Consider the following 17,134-nt stretch of genomic DNA (forward strand, 5'->3'; position numbering starts at 1 on the left):
ACAGATATGTGCTCTCCGCATTCAGGCCCTGACCATTATGTCGACATTTGTGATCTGAACTGATTTTCAAGATTTTACTCTTGTTTATTATCTGGTTAGACAGTGTGGACTATAATATTTTTTAAGTGTTTCACCAGATCTTTTGGCTAGTTTGGGGCATGGTTTCAAATCTCCACTTTATATTGCAAGCATAGAATAGAGCTTGTTCCCTCAGGTATTTCAATGATCTAGTGCTCAGAGAGAAGGAAAATAAAACAGGCTGCTTTTATATTTAAGGCAGATCAATCCAGTTTGAATCGCCTTCAATAGGCATTCATTCTTGCTGTGAAATTCCTTCCATACTGTGAAATATCCAAGAAAAGTGCTTCAGAATTCAACAGTAAAACAATGTGTCCGTTGATTATTATAGCCATCTGCAAACTCGCGAGCATAAATGGGAAATGGTTTCAGAAAGTAAGTTGTAATCTATAAAGCTGATTAGTCACGATAACCTCTCATCATTTAAAAAGGAATTCCACAAATGTGTAAATTCTTTTCCAAATTCAATTTGCACCCCTTACCTAGTCAAGTAATACATGTTCTGATTTGATGCTTCTAGCATTGCTTGATTCTTTTAGCAATTGAAAAGCAAATTTAATGAGCGGAATTATTGAAAATAAAGGATCTTGTAGCAAAATGCTACTCAATAATCATTCCTACTCACATGGGTGACCCCCTACTATCCTATGTCACCGCACAAACATTATTCCTCATATTTCTTTCCGTAGTTCAGATTAGTTTGAAGGAGTTCCTGTTGTCACAGAACATTGCTTTGAGGACAAATTATTTGAATTTGCCAATTAATAAATAATTGGATAGCTCTCAGTTAGCCACTTAATCAGAGGTGTTTCTCATGTGTTTTCAATTTAAAATATCATTAAACAAAGGTGTACTTTCTATGAACTGTTTTGTCTAGCCAGGGGTGGTAGTTAGTAGAACTTGCACATTTAATTGGTCTCTCTTGCTTTCAGGGTTTTCTACTACCATCTTGTGAAGCATCAGCAATAAAAAAAGTTGTGAAAGTTTACCGGAAATGGATTTTGCAAGAAAACAAACCTCCATTTATGGCAGAACCAGAAAAGCTGGAGACTGACGAAGATGTACTTGACCATCCAGATCATCTTTCTATAACACTGACTGATAACAAAGAGGTAAGCAAGAATTTTCAAATGTGTATATTGTAGCAATTAACCTTTTTTTTTCTTTCTATTTTCATGTCCTTTGTTTTCTTGATTAATATACAAAGCAAGTATTCAAAACTGACTGTTGATTTCTTGGCCTGCCTATATTCTTCAAATCTCTTGTCTCCTCTAGAGTTTGCATTCAATCCAAGTATCAAATGATGGGGTTAAAGTCTTCCTAGAGCAACCATGAGGTTTGCAGTTGAGTGAAACTGATAAATTCATAAAGGTGCAGCAGTGAGATTGGGTTTAACACATTCTTGAGTTCTTGCGCCAGTGGCGTATTCTGCATTTTGTCATGTTGTACTTGACTTAGCAACTTCAGCATCAAGCACTGATATCAGTAGTGGCAAAGTGCTAACACCTCTCGCAAGCATTCCAGCTCCCTACACCCCTCAAAAAAGCCCTGTGAGAAAAACAATCTCCACACCAAATACTCAGTTTGAAATTGTGATTTTTGTAAGTGTGAGATGGAACAATACTATGTGTATAGAGCCTGTTCTATTTGTTGATAGTTCATGCATACATTGCTGAGGGAGTGCTGCAGTGTTCGAGATGCGATCTTTTGGATGAGAAGTTATATCAAGGCCCTCTCAGTTGGACGTAAAACATCCCAGGGCACTGTTTCGAATAAGAGCGGGGGAGTTATCCCTGATGTTCTGGCCAATATTTATCCTTCAATCAACATTACATAGATTATTTGGTCATTTTCACATTACTGTTTCTGGGAGCTTGCTGTAGGCAAATTGGCTGCCACATTTCCTGCATTACGACGGTGACTACACTTTTTGGCTGTCAATCGTTTGGGATGTCCTGTAGTTGTGAAAGGCACAGTATTAATGCAAGTCTGTTTTCTTTCTGACTTTTATTTTTTAATTATATTTCTAAAAACTTTATTGAATTGTGCATTCAGAATGCATTTTATCGAATACTATAAAAGTGGTATTTCATGTGTCTCTTCTGTTTTTGTACTCCATCATTTAACATTTATTTGGGCCATCATTTCCTAAAATAACACAATTTGATTTGTGAAACCTTTTTATATGTACTCCAGTTTAACCAACAGTGCGAGCAAAGGTTCAAGAAATTCTGAACCTTGTGCAATTTTCATATTAATGCTCCTATTGTTTTGAAAAGGAGAGCAAATATTCACGCAAGAGCTCCAATGTGATGTAACTGGATTTCTAAATTATAATTTTTCGGACAAAATTGTTTTTAAATTGTCAATCTGAATACTGTTGCGACCGAGGCTGGAGGAGTGCACTGTCTTTCTCTCATTCCTCTTCTCCACAGGTCACAACATATATTTAAATGCTTACCCATTACCAGTACAGCCAATAATGTAATCTGTTTTTATTTCAGAATAAAGTCCATCAACCAGGTTTCTGTAATGAATAACAAAATTATTAATTCATTATAAAAGAAGACTTAGTCAGTAAACTTGCAAAGCATTAACGCACAGATTGTACCATGAAAGTTCCCTACTAAATTAGGCCAATACACACGCACACACATGGGTTAAAGTAAAAATAAAGACGTTTTCTCTGCAGAGATCTTACAAAAAAGAAGACAAAAAAAAAAGACTTTGGCCAAATACTTGCTTTTTCTTGAAGGAAAAGAAGATATGGAATGATATTAGTTGTCTCTTTATTCTGGTGTCCCAAATATGTGTAGACAGCTGTTACTGGGATCTTTTTTAGAGCAGTTCTCTTCAGGCGATGCCGAGAATTAGGCTGGCAGGCTTTCGAGGAGAAATGTGGCATCGGCTTTCAGCCATCACACTGGATTCTCAGGGTTTCTCAGGGAGGTGTAAAAAGGATGAACTGGTGTCTTTTTTAGCAGGCTGACCCCCAACTGACTCAAAAATATATCCAAAATAAAATCATCTCTTGACCACCATAAATCTTGACATGTCACTTCTCTAAATACCTCCCCTTAGTCACCAAGGCTGTTGCTGTTTACTTAGCTGAAGACATGTGACTTCCAGTAAGTGTTTTTTAAATTCATTCATGGGATGTAGGCGTCACTGGCCAGGCCAGCATTTATTGCCCATCCCTAATTGCCCTTGAGGAGGTGGTGGTGAACTGCCTTCTTGAACCACTGCAGTCCATTTGGGATAGGTATAGTTCCAGGATTGAAGGGAGTTCCAGGATTTTGACCCAGCGACAGTGAGGGAACGACGATATAGTTCCAAGTCAGGATGGTGTGTGACTTGGAGGGGAACTTGCAGGTGGTGGTGTTCCCATGCATTTGCTGCCCTTGTCCTTCTAGTTGGTAGAGGTCGTGGGTTTGGAAGATGCTGTCTAAGGAGCCTTGGTGCATTACTGCAGTGCATCCTGTAGATGGTACACACTGCTGCTACTGGGCGTCAGTGGTGGAGGGAGTGAATGTTTGTGGATGAGGTGCCAATCAAGCGGGCTGCTTTGTCCTGGATGGTGTCGAGCTTCTTGAGTGTTGTTGGAGCTGAACCCATCCAGGCAAGTGGAGAGTATTCCATCACACTCCTGACTTGTGCCTTGTAGATGGTGGACAGGCTTTGGGGAGTCAGGAGGTGAGTTGCTCGCCTCAGGATTCCTAGCCTCTGACCTGCTCTTGTAGCCATGGTATTTTAATGGCTACTCCAGTTCAGTTTCTGGTCAATGGTAGCCCCTAGGATGTTGATAGTGGGGGATTCAGCGATGGTAATGCCATTGAATGTCATGGGGAGATGGTTAGAGTCTCTCTTGTGGGAGATGGTCATTGCCTGGCACTTGTGTGGCGCGAATCTTACTTGCCACTTATCAGCCCAAGCCTGGATATTGTTCAGGTCTTGCTGCATTTCTACACAGACTGCTTCAGTATCTGAGGAGTCACGAATGGTGCTGAACATTGTGCAATCATCAGCAAACATCCCCACTTCTGACCTTATGATTGAAGGAAAGTCATTGATGAAGCAGCTGAAGATGGTTGGGCCGAGGACAGTACACTGAGGAACTCCTGCAGTGATGTCCTGGAGCGCAGATGATTGACCTCCAACAACCACAACCATCTTCCTTTGCGCTAGGTATGACTCCAGCCAGCGGAGGGTTTTCCCCCTGATTCCCATTGACCTCAGTTTTGCTAGGGCTCCTTGATGCCATACTCAGTCAAATGCTGCCTTGATGTCAAGGGCAGTCACTCTCACCTCACCTCTTGAGTTCAGCTCTTTTGTCCATGTTTGAACCAAGGCTGTAATGAGGTCAGGAGCTAAGTGGTCCTGGCGGAACCCAAACTGAGCGTCACTGAGCAGGTTATTGCTAAGCAAGTGCCGCTTGATGGCACTGTTGATGACGCCTTCCATCACTTTACTGATGATTGAGAGTAGGCTGATGTGGCGGTAATTGGTTGGGTTGAACTTGTCCTACTTTTTGTGTACAGGACATACCTGGGCAATTTTCCACATTGCAGGGTACGTACCAGTGTTGTAGCTGTACTGAAACAGCTTGGCTAGGGGCGCGGCACGTTCTGGAGCACAGGTCTTCAGTACTGTTGCCGGAATATTGTCAGGGCCCATAGCTTTTTCAGTGTCCAGTGCCTTCAGTCGTTTCTTGATATCACGTGGAGTGAATCGAATTGGCTGAAGTCTGGCATCTGTGATGCTGGGGACTTCAGGAGGAGGCCAAGCTGGTTCATCAACTTGGCACTTCTGGCTTAAGATTGTTGCAAGTGCTTCAGCCTTATCTTTCGCACTGATGTGCTGGGCTCCCCCATCATTGAGGATGGGGATATTTGTGGAGCCACCTCCTCCAGTTAGTTGTTTAATTGACCACCCCCATTCACTGCTGGATGTGGCAGGACTGCACAGCTTAGATCTGATCCGTTGGTTATGGGATCGCTAAGCTCTGTCTTTTGCATGCTGCTTACGCAGTTTGGCATGCAGATAGTCCTGTGTTATAGCTTCACCAGGTTGACACCTCATTTTGAGGTATGCCTGGTGCTGCTCCTGGCATGCCCTCCTGCACTCTTTATTGAACCAGGGTTGGTCTTCTGGCTTGATGGTAATGGTAGAGTGGGGGATATGCTCGGCAATGAAGTTGCAGATTGTGGTTGAGTACAATTCTGCTGATGCTGATGGCCCACAGCACCTCATGGATGCCTAGTTTTGCATTGCTAGATCTGTTCAAAATCTATCCCATTTAGCACGGTGGTAGAGCCACACAACACGATGGAGTGTATCCTCAATGTGAAGGCGGGACTTCGTCTCCACAAGGACTGTGCGGTGGTCACTCCTACCAATACTGTCATGGACAGACGCATCTGCGGCAGGCAAATTGATGAGGACAAGGTCAAGTATGTTTTCCACTCTTGTTGGTTCCCTCACCACCTGCCACATATCCACTCTAGCAGATATGTCCTTTAGGATTCGGCCAGCTCGGTCAGTAGTGGTGCTACCGAGCCACTCTTGGTGATGGACATTGAAGTCCCCCGCCCAGAGTACATTTTGTGCCCTCGCCACCCTCAGTGTTTCCTCAACATGGAGGAGTACTGACTCATCAGCTGAGGGAGGGTGGTAGGTGGTTATCAGCAGGAGGTTTCCTTGTCCATGTTTGATCTGATGCCATGAGACTTCATGGGGTCCAGAGTCGATGTTGAGGACTCCCAGGGCAACTCCCTCCCTACTGTATACTACTGTGCCACCACCTCTAGTGGGACAGGACATACCCGGGGATGGTGATGGCAGTGTCCAGGACATTGTCTGTAAGGTATGGTTCCGTGAGTATGACTATGTCAGGCTGTTGCTTGACTAGTCTGTGGACAGCTCTCGCAACTTTGGCACAAGCCCCCAGATGTTAGTAAGGATGACTTTGCAGGGTCGACAGGGCTTGGTTTGCTGTTGTCGTTTCCGGTGCCTAGGTCTGCCGGGTGGTCCGTCCGGTCTCATTCCTTTTTATTGACTTCGTAGCTGTTAGATACAACTGAGTGGCTTGCTAGGCCATTTCAGAGGTCATGTAAGAATCAACCACATTGCTGTGGGTCATGAGTCATATGTAGGCCAGACCAGGTAAGGACAGCAGATTTCCTTCCCTAAAGGACATTAGTGAACCAGATGGGTTTTTACAACAATCGACAATGGTTTCATGGCCATCATTAGACTAGCTTTTAATTCCAGATTTATTAATTGAATTCAAATTCCACCTTCTGCTGTGGTGGGATTTGAACCCATGTCCCCAGAGCAATACCCTGGGTCTCTGGGTTACTAGTCCAGTGACAATACCACTGCTTCCCCCGTGTGTTTCTAAAGTGTGTTTCTAAACCAAGTTCCAAAGTCCTTCCAGTGATCGTTTTTTAAAAAAAAACAAAGTCCAGCATCTATGTAATCTCTTCAGTCCTCCAAAAGAATCCATTTCCACAATTTTAAAACACGAGTCCTCACAAAATATTAAAAAATGGAAATACTTTTGTAACAATACATAAATTGATCAGGCTAAATTATTAAAATCATTAACAGAAGGAAGGAAGTTTTGCATTTACAGTGTACATCCATTCCAAAACATCTCGGCCTATCTATTTTTCTGTGTTATTTTGACTGCCTTGATGAAAATGTCATTCCAAGAATGAGTAATATAGACCAAGAAATTAAACAAAACTTCAGAATTTTCTGCTAGTCACCTTTTTTAGAGGGGTGGGTGCAAAATATTTCTTCAGGAAACTAAATATGTGGCGATAGATTCCTTGGTTGGGCAGATTGTTTGTGGAAGATCAAATTACCTTTTTTCCCATGCATTATGTTTTAAGTAAGTAATTGTACGTTTAGTGCTTTGGAATGTTTGAGAGATGTAGAGATGTAATAAGCAATGACGTAATTGCAGATTCTTTTCTCAAGTTCAGCGTAATGCTAAGTTATCTTACCTGAGTTATTCTGTGTGTAAGAGAATATCATTAGTATGTTTATTTTGTGTGTCCTCTGTTGTCCTCTTTCTATCTCTTTTTGGCATGCTTGTTGTATGTATGTGGTGCGTGCATATCTTAAGAACTAAAAACAAAGTGGATACTTGATAAAAGGAAGGAAAATAGAATTTTCAGAAGAATGGCTTAATATCTTGCTGTACATGACAAAAGTCTGCCTTGTAGATGGTTTTCAAGGCAAATCTCCAGATTTGGCATTCTAGGGATTGTACAGATTTATTCATACATAATCCATCTACACATGTTTGCTGTCCTTTTGCATGGTACAGTGCCAGCTGATAGTTTCTGGAATGATGGATGTTTTGACTATCGGTCAATGCTCGTAGACTGGTTAGAAAAATGGAAAGTAGATTTGTTCTACTTGCAGGGTTGCATATCTTAGCATTAATGTTATGTAAAATGTAATTTTCCTTTGCTTTTAAAGATCATTCAACAGTCAAGGCACAGACGTACATCTAGCTGGGGAAGGACATACTCATTTACAAATGCTATCAATCGGGGCTGTGTTTTTGAAGAAGAAAATGCAAATGTTCAGGCTGGTACTCAATCAACATTGCAAGTGAGTGCTGATGGAGTTCTTTTGTAAGCCGATCTCATTTTTTGTTGAGGGCAGCACTTTTTAGTTTTTTTTCCCCCCTCTTCATATAGGTGGTCTGCTTCTGGGCCTCTTCTGATTTTTTTTTAAAACTGTTTGCTGGAAAGTGTTGTCTGGAAATTATTCCTCAGATTTTCCCTCTGAACAGTGAAATGTATGGCCTCTGTTAATGGTTCTCAATTGGTGATACCTCCAAGATTGTAATGCTGATGTGTGGTATTTCAGCATGTCTAGCTCCAGCGTGTAGCATTGCAGTGCCCAGTAAGTTGCTTTCACATATCTTGCAACGTGCTATGGTCTCAATGGGTGCAACCAGTTGGGCAACCCTTGATTTCTGCAGGAAACACTCCCACTCTGCCTCTCTGTACTTGCTTAAGAGCTGTTTATCACCAGCATTTCCAGTTCTGATGAAAGGTTATCAACCTGAAACATTAGCTCTTGTTTCTCCCTAAAACATATGCTGTCTGACCTGCTGAGTGTTGCCAGCATTTTCTATTTCAATTTCACATTTGCAGTATTTTGCTTTTGTATTGTGATCCTGTTTATTCAAACTGCTGTAGAGCCCAGTAGTTAAGCTATTTGTTTTGAATTAAAGTTTTCAAAGGGACAGGGCACATGGAGTCATATAAAATGGCTCTGATAAAAAATGATTTTCAGGGCGTTCAATTGATATTTGCTTAAACTTTGAATTGAATCAGTTTATTGTGCATTGCTAACTTTTAGTGGCAATTGTTGAGAGGAGTCAAATGTTGCTGTAGAGGTCAAGGGTACCCGTGATCGATACATTTTGACAGTAATATTCACATCATATTTTTAAAAGGTATTTTTGACAAATTCTGCAAATGTGTTCTTGTTGGAACCCTGCATTGATGTCTCAAAGATCTTAGAGGAGCAGATTGACGTGTGCAAGGCAGTCCTGAGTATCTATAGGCACATGATCATGGAATTGACCATGAGCAAGAAGACATGGTGAGTTTGACCAACATGCTTTACTATTTTTGTATTTTCTTAATATTTGTATTTTTGTAGTTTTGAATGAGTATACCTGTGCAAACTTTCCTCAGATGTGTGACAGCATCATTTTTAATGCAAATTTTAGTTGGCTAATGTTGATTTCTATTATGCATTTAAGGCCAAAATAAATACTTTACCTTAAACTGATTCTGTCCAAGCTGAATTTTGCAGATTTTTATATAAAAGTTATTTTCCCACTTCTGACTCTTTGGGCTGAATTCTATTCGGGTGCTGTGCTCCGCTGTGGAGCCCTTTTAGCTCAGCGCGATGCCTGCATTCAGCGGCCGCCGAGGAGCTCCCACGATATTTTGCGCGGGGATTCATTTAAATAGAGGGCATGGAGCGGCCACCGCGTCCCCAGCAACGCCATCCGGCGCTACCGCCACTTTTAAAGAGCTTCAAACCCTTCAGTAACATTTTAAAATTTGAAGGTCCCGATCTCCGGGAAATGAAAATAAATTTAAATTTCAAATTTAAATCACATCTCCCACCCCCCAATGGGTAATTCATATATTAATTGCCCTCCTCCCCCCGCGCCCCCTCCCCCCAAATGAACATTTATTAGTATCCAGAACCTTCCCCCCTGAAATTGGTTTCCTTTGAACCTCAACCCTTTCCCACCATCCCCACATCCAATTAAAATTGATTTCCCCGCTCCTCCACCGCTCCCACCCTGAAAATTCTATTGCTCCTCCCTCCCAACCAGGTTCTCGCCCGGAACTCCCTGTGGAGTTCCGAAGGCACGCAGAGCACAAACGGCGGCAGTCATATAGGAGTGGGACGGCCGCCGCCTGCAGGTAGGTTAATTTGAATTTCGGCCTCACTTTAATATGGAGATGAAGGACCCGCTGCATGGTGGCAGTGGGGGGAGGGCACACCAAGGTCCCGCCGCCGCTGGTAATATGCGGCGGGCCCTTCTCGATGTCACGGGTCAAGGCGGGCCTCTACTTGCAGCATTTTACCAGCCCCCGTGCCGCGACCCGCAGCGTCGAGGGACCGGTAAAATTCAGCTCTCTGTATCCAACATTGATTAGGTGGCGTAGTTCCTTTTTCCTCCTGACAATGTTTAAAAATGCAATTCCCTGCTACACTTAAGATACAATGAAATTTTCTTCTTAAGAAAATTGCCTGCTGTAACTTGCCCATTGCAGCATTAGAATGTTAGCAGAGGTTTAGGGTCAAGCCAAAATCCTAAGCACAAAAGTCCAACTTTCTACTGCGAGGGTGACGGGACTGTTCTGTTTTTTCTCCCTTGAAATTTGTTGCCATTCTTGCAGTTTATTTTTGAAAATGATCACTTTGCACAGTACTGTAATAGAGATGAGTTTATGACTTCCAGCTCTCAAAGGGAAACCTCGCCCACTCATCATGCGTATTGAAAATTCATTTACACACTACACATGATCATCTTATCCTTTTTTAATTCGTGTTCAAAAATTTATGCATCTCCAGAAATTCCGCTATAAGCTCCCAGCAGGAGCAAGAAGTTGGGAAAAATTTCTCCCAATATGTTGCTTCGGATGTGCTTTTATTATATTTTGTTTGACAGATCTTTTCACTTTTATACAGGGAACAACTTCTGCGAGTTTTGCTCAAGATCACTGAAACAATTATGCAAAAGCGACAGGATTTTCACAAACGTGATATTTTTGCAGAACATATGGCTGGACTACTTTTTCGGGTAAAATATGTAAATATGGAGATAGCTTATCAAAAACAAGCATATGGTGTGCGTGTGTAGATACAGTATATCTGTATATACTATTGATTTGTATTTAAAACATGCCAATTAATGGTCATTGGATCATCTTTCTAGTTTCATGTCATTAGTGAGTACAGGAGAGGTAACGGACCGATCAGATGTCGAGCAATAGAGTTTCAGTTGATTGAACTATGACACTTTAACACAAGTAGTATTGGTAGACATATAAATTGGCTCTTGTAGATTCTCTGTGGCCCTTGTATTGGTTGGAAATAGGTAGCTTGTGTTGTCTGTGGTGTCTAATGAAGGTCATATTTTGGTTTATATCGAGTCTTGTTTTAGTGCCTTAAAATTATATTATAGGATTGGTATTGAGGTGAGGGATTTCCCACCGAGCTTGTCTGTTTCCTAATCAATAAGGAGTCTTTTTTTTAAGGCTGCGTTTGCTGACAACGCAACCAATAGGTGGCGCAGTGCTTGCACATGTGTAAATGTAGGCTCTTCTACTAGAACGTCAGTGTCTGCGACGTTCAGGCAGCTGCCAGGATTAAAGATGGCGCTGGTCAATTTATCACAGGAAATGCTCATGGCTAGATTACTCTAGCAAACTAACCTTACTTTAAGTTGGGTGGAAGCCCAGTAATATGCTACTATGTAGTTATAGGATTTTCAAGATGGCTCCTGGGCTGGAAGCTCCCTAGGAAGCTCCCTTGCTGTTCAACTCTATCCATGGCCATCTGCTCCCATCCCTAACGTTTTCTCCCCCAATCTGCCCTCTTAAACTGTTTAAATTCCCCTGGCTCTTTAAATCAGTTCATTTTAGCCCTATCTAAAGGCTAACAGTTAGTTTAGTTTCTGTTACCTGGGCCCACTGCCCTCCCCCAGCCACACCTGCTCTTTGTTTTCTCAATGAAATTGATCCGGATGAAACTGACGAGAACAGCTGCCGATACTTTAATCTCCGATCCTGCTGTCTTCACAGTCCAGAGTGTCTGCAGCCACGGCATGCGGTAAGTCCATTGAGGTGAAAAAGGAGCTGCGGGACCCGAGAGAAGTCCTGTGAAAAGGTGCCCCGAACACCCAAAACATCCACGAACGGCCCCCCCGGCCGCAACTTCAAAGCGCCCGCGGGAGATGGCTCGGAGAGCATCTGCAGCGCACTGTCGGCAATGCTGCATGCCTTTATTTAAACCACTGCAAAAAAAAAACCCTTAGCAAATGTAATCACCTCGAAGTCTGCCAAATGATGCTTCACCTCCCGAAGGACGTGGATGAGCTTTCCGGACGTCGATGGTGGGCACTGAGGAAATGGCTTATTACCTGCACCAGATTCCACCCCCCCTCCCCCCCCCCCCTTCCACCCCCCCCCCACCCCCGTCCCCTTCCCTGCTCCACCCTCTCAGCTCACCCCCTCACAACCCCATCGCAGCCCGCCCCCCCCTCGCACCATCTTCACCCCGCACCCCCTTCCCCTGCACCCCCCCCCCCACCCCCTCCCTCTACCCCTCCCCCTTGCATCACCTCTCCTCCCACCGGCACCATCCTACACCTGTGTAGGGGCCCCAACAACCCCACTGCCTTGTGGGCGTCTCGGGAGAGACCAAGGCTAAGGGAGTAAACCCTAACAGAAAATCCGGAGCGGAACCCCGTAGGCGGTCATGTGTCACCTTTGGCATGTTTCCGGCAGTTCCTGCAGCCATACTGGTGCCAAACGTCGTGTCCTGCACTCCTTTGGACCCCACCAGAAAGGCCGAGAGGGGGGTTTTGACGACTGGGCAACTCTCAACCTCCATAAATTTGCCCAGGCATGCGCCATGGAGAGGTCACTCCATAGTTGCCTCACAGCGACTGAAACAACACGGAAGGCAGCAGTTACGGGTTATAAGTCCAGATAAATTGGCGTAGAAACTGGGCGCCACGGGTTGCCTTTGTCGGTGGGAGAGGTCATTGCACCTCACTGGACAGCTACCGCCCGCCTCAAACCGGGCAGCCCCCGGTCAATAAGGTTCTGTCCCGCCACAGTCTGCCTGCTTCAATGGGTGCTTGGAGCTCAGGGTCATTGCCCGAAAGGTGGACTGATACACCGCACCAAACAACATGAAAAAAGGAAAGAAGGTACCAGCCCTTCGCTTTGCAAGCTGGAACGTCAGAACTATGTGTCCTGGCCTGTCGGAAGACCTTACACAAATCAACGATTCTCGGAAGACCGCCATCATTAACAACGAGCTCAGTAGACTCAATGTGGACATTGCAGCACTTCAGGAGACTCGCCTCCCCGCGAGTGGCTCTCTAGCAGAGCAAGACTACACCTTCTTCTGGCAGGGCAGGGATCCTGAAGAACCAAGACAGCATGGAGTGGGCTTCGCCATCAGAAACTCCTTGCTCAGCATGATAGAGCCTCCCTCAAATGGCTCGGAACGCATACTGTCCATCCGACTGCTCACCACCTCTGGTCCAGTACACCTACTCAGCATCTATGCTCCAACACTCTGTTCCGCACCTGAAGCTAAAGACCAGTTCTATGAACAACTCCATAACATCATTAGCAGCATCCCCAACACCGAACACCTATTCCTGCTGGGGGACTTTAATGCCAGGGTTGGGGCCGACCATGACTCATGGCCCTCCTGCCTTGGGCGCTATGGCGTTGGAAGGATGAATGAGAACGGGCAGAGACTGCTTGAGTTGTGTACCTATCATAACCTCTGCATCACCAACTCGTTCTTTCACACTAAACCCTGTCACCAGGTTTCATGGAGGCACCCAAGATCACGTCGTTGGCACCAGCTAGACCTCATTGTCACAAGGCGAGCCGCCTTAAACAGTGTTCAAATCACACGCAGCTTCCACAGTGCGGACTGCGACACCGACCACTCCCTGGTGTGCAGCAAGGTTAGACTCAGACCAAAGAAGTTGCATCATTCCAAGCAGAAGGGCCACCCGCGCATCAACACGAGCAGAATTTCTCACCCACAGCTGTTACAAAAATTTCTAAATTCACTTGTAACAGCCCTTCAAAACACTCCCACAGGGGATGCTGAGACCAAGTGGGCCCACATCAGAGACGCCATCTATGAGTCAGCTTTGACCACCTACGGCAAAAGTGCGAAGAGAAATGCAGACTGGTTTCAATCTCATAATGAAGAGCTGGAACCTGTCATAGCCGCTAAGCGCATTGCACTTTTGAACTACAAGAAAGCCCCCAGCGATTTAACATCCGCAGCACTTAAAGCAGCCAGAAGTACTGCACAAAGAACAGCTAGGCGTTGCGCAAACGACTACTGGCAACACCTATGCAGTCATATTCAGCTGGCCTCAGACACCGGAAACATCAGAGGAATGTATGATGGCATGAAGAGCGCTCTTGGGCCAACCATCAAGAAGATCACCCCCCTCAAATCTAAATCGGGGGACATAATCACTGACCAACGCAAACAGATGGACCGCTGGGTTGAGCACTACCTAGAACTGTACTCCAGGGAGAATGCTGTCACTGAGACTGCCCTCAATGCAGCCCAGCCTCTACCAGTCATGGATGAGCTGGACATACAGCCAACCAAATCGGAACTCAGTGATGCCATTGATTCCCTAGCCAGCGGAAAAGCCCCTGGGAAGGACAGCATTACCCCTGAAATAATCAAGAGTGCCAAGCCTGCTATACTCTCAGCACTACATGAACTGCTATGCCTGTGCTGGGACGAGGGAGCAGTACCACAGGACATGCGCGATGCCAATATCATCACCCTCTATAAAAACAAAGGTGACCGCGGTGACTGCAACAACTACCGTGGAATCTCCCTGCTCAGCATAGTGGGGAAAGTCTTTGCTCGAGTCGCTCTGAACAGGCTCCAGAAGCTGGCCGAGCGCGTCTACCCTGAGGCACAGTGTGGCTTTCGTGCAGAGAGATCGACTATTGACATGCTGTTCTCCCTTCGTCAGATACAGGAGAAATGCCGTGAACAACAGATGCCCCTCTACATTGCTTTCATTGATCTCACCAAAGCCTTTGACCTCGTCAGCAGACGTGGTCTCTTCAGACTACTAGAAAAGATCGGATGTCCACCAAAGCTACTAAGTATCATCACCTCATTCCATGACAATATGAAAGGCACAATTCAACATGGTGGCTCCTCATCAGAGCCCTTTCCTATCCTGAGTGGTGTGAAACAGGGCTGTGTTCTCGCACCCACACTTTTTGGGATTTTCTTCTCCCTGCTGCTTTCACATGCGTTCAAATCCTCTGAAGAAGGAATTTTCCTCCACACAAGATCAGGGGGCAGGTTGTTCAACCTTGCCCGTCTAAGAGCGAAGTCCAAAGTACGGAAAGTCCTCATCAGAGAACTCCTCTTTGCTGACGATGCTGCTTTAACATCTCACACTGAAGAATGCCTGCAGAGTCTCATCGACAGGTTTGCGTCTGCCTGCAATGAATTTGGCCTAACCATCAGCCTCAAGAAAACGAACATCATGGGGCAGGATGTCAGAAATGCTCCATCCATCAATATTGGCGACCACGCTCTGGAAGTGGTTCAAGAGTTCACCTACCTAGGCTCAACTATCACCAGTAACCTGTCTCTAGATGCAGAAATCAACAAGCGCATGGGTAAGGCTTCCACTGCTATGTTCAGACTGGCCAAGAGAGTGTGGGAAAATGGCGCACTGACACGGAACACAAAAGTCCGAGTGTATCAGGCCTGTGTCCTCAGTACCTTGCTCTACGGCAGCGAGGCCTGGACAACGTATGCCAGCCAAGAGCGACGTCTCAATTCATTCCATCTTCGCTGCCTTCGGAGAATACTTGGCATCAGGTGGCAGGACTATATCTCCAACACAGAAGTCCTTGAAGCGGCCAACATCCCCAGCTTATACACACTACTGAGTCAGCGGCGCTTGAGATGGCTTGGCCATGTGAGCCGCATGGAAGATGGCAGGATCCCCAAAGACACATTGTACAGCGAGCTCGCCACTGGTATCAGACCCACCGGCCGTCCATGTCTCCGTTATAAAGACGTCTGCAAACGCGACATGAAATCGTGTGACATTGATCACAAGTCGTGGGAGTCAGTTGCCAGCATTCGCCAGAGCTGGCGGGCAGCCATAAAGACAGGGCTAAATTGTGGCGAGTCGAAGAGACTTAGTAGTTGGCAGGAAAAAAGACAGAGGCGCAAGGGGAGAGCCAACTGTGCAACAGCCCCAACAAACAAATTTCTCTGCAGCACCTGTGGAAGAGCCTGTCACTCCAGTATTGGCCTTTATAGCCACTCCAGGCGCTGCTTCACAAACCACTGACCACCTCCAGGCGCGTATCCATTGTCTCTCGAGATAAGGAGGCCCAAAAGAAGTTATAGGATACTGACTGTAATCCTCCGATCCATTTAATATTCCAGTAACACTATTAAATACAAAAGGAATTTAATGATGAATTTCCATTGGAAGATAGTGATTTGGCACCCCAATTGATGGAGAAGAAAATGGGGCAGAGTATAAAATTTGCTGCCAATTGGTTGTTGTGATTCATTTATATGACTGACCAGGACTGATTTCACCCGAACGCAGCTACTAGCTCCCGTCACACTGGCCACTCTTTTCCCCCCCCCCCCCCTCGCCCCCTCAGCAACTCGCTTTCTCCCCCTCAGCCGCTCGCTCCAGACCTCGCTGCTCCCCATTATTTCCCTGGCTGATTGTTCCCCGCTTGTGCCACCCCGCTCTCCGCTTGCTCCCCACCCCCTTCTCTAGCCTCTAGCTCTTGGCCGTGCCATTTCCCTCCTTTCAGCCACTCGCTCCCATGTATGATGGTTCTCCACGCGCTGCCCGAGGAAGCAAGACGGGCCGCAAAGGGTGAAGTAGGAGCGAGTGGCTGAGAGGAGGGAAGCGGCATGGCCTAGAGCAAGCAACTGGAAGGTAGTGGGGGGGAAGCGGGAGCAAGTGGGGTGGCGCAAGCGGGGAACAATCGGCCAGGGCAGTAAGGGGGAGTGGGGGGGGGTGTGGAGCAGCGAGTGGCTGAGGGGAGGAAGCGTCGAGGCCTGGAGCGAGTTGCCAAGGCAGGAGAGCTCCAGCCTCAAAGTCTCCCATCCAGCTGCTTCCTCCAGCCGAGTGGGGGGTTGGATACCCGATGACGCTTTATTGTGCATGTGCGAAGATGGACCAGGTGCTGATATGTTGATGCTGCATGATGAAGTGCCACTTAGTCCTGGTAAGATGTAGCTGTGCATGTGCGCAGCTTGGAGCACTCTGATGTCAGTGGGCCACTGCGTTGTCAGGAGTCACTTTGTTTTTTTAAATTGCCTCTGCTGAGTTTTTTTTCTTAGTTTGGCATGAGCAGGTATTGGGTTTTAAAAGATGATGATTCTTGATCGCTTCCAAATCAAGTAATTTGACAGCAGATAGATGGTTGATAATATCTAGGGTTTTTTTTGTGCCCCTCAATTCTCTTAAAATAGCATTTTAATAAGTATTCCAATTAGACATTACTAAATTTGTATGATGTTCAAATTGTAATTTCCGTTCACTTGTTTTCCAAAATGTTATTTGAACTTCTGTTTATCATAAGTTTTATCTTGGCAATTTTTGTAATAACTTGTTATGTGTGAGATTCTAAGTGAGAAACAGGTCTGTCTTGGGAGATAATACACTGTACTGCTAAGGCTATTATTGAATTTCACGCTAAATTCTTGCCTC

General features: G+C 45.3%; 1 protein-coding gene across 10 annotated transcripts in view; it reads left to right on the forward strand.

Moving 5' to 3' along the window:
• Nucleotides 1-17,134, forward strand: part of ralgapa2 (Ral GTPase activating protein catalytic subunit alpha 2) — a 616,204-nt gene that overhangs the window by 218,125 nt on the left and 380,945 nt on the right. For all 10 annotated transcript variants that reach the window (XM_068044400.1, XM_068044396.1, XM_068044394.1 and 7 more), the window contains exons 11-14: nucleotides 1,011-1,190; nucleotides 7,570-7,704; nucleotides 8,561-8,709; nucleotides 10,324-10,435. In XM_068044400.1, the coding sequence (XP_067900501.1) occupies nucleotides 1,011-1,190; nucleotides 7,570-7,704; nucleotides 8,561-8,709; nucleotides 10,324-10,435 (576 nt within the window). The remainder of the gene's footprint in view (nucleotides 1-1,010; nucleotides 1,191-7,569; nucleotides 7,705-8,560; nucleotides 8,710-10,323; nucleotides 10,436-17,134) is intronic.

Source organism: Heterodontus francisci, chromosome 13, assembly GCF_036365525.1.
Source record: "Heterodontus francisci isolate sHetFra1 chromosome 13, sHetFra1.hap1, whole genome shotgun sequence".
Lineage (NCBI taxonomy): Eukaryota > Metazoa > Chordata > Chondrichthyes > Heterodontiformes > Heterodontidae > Heterodontus > Heterodontus francisci.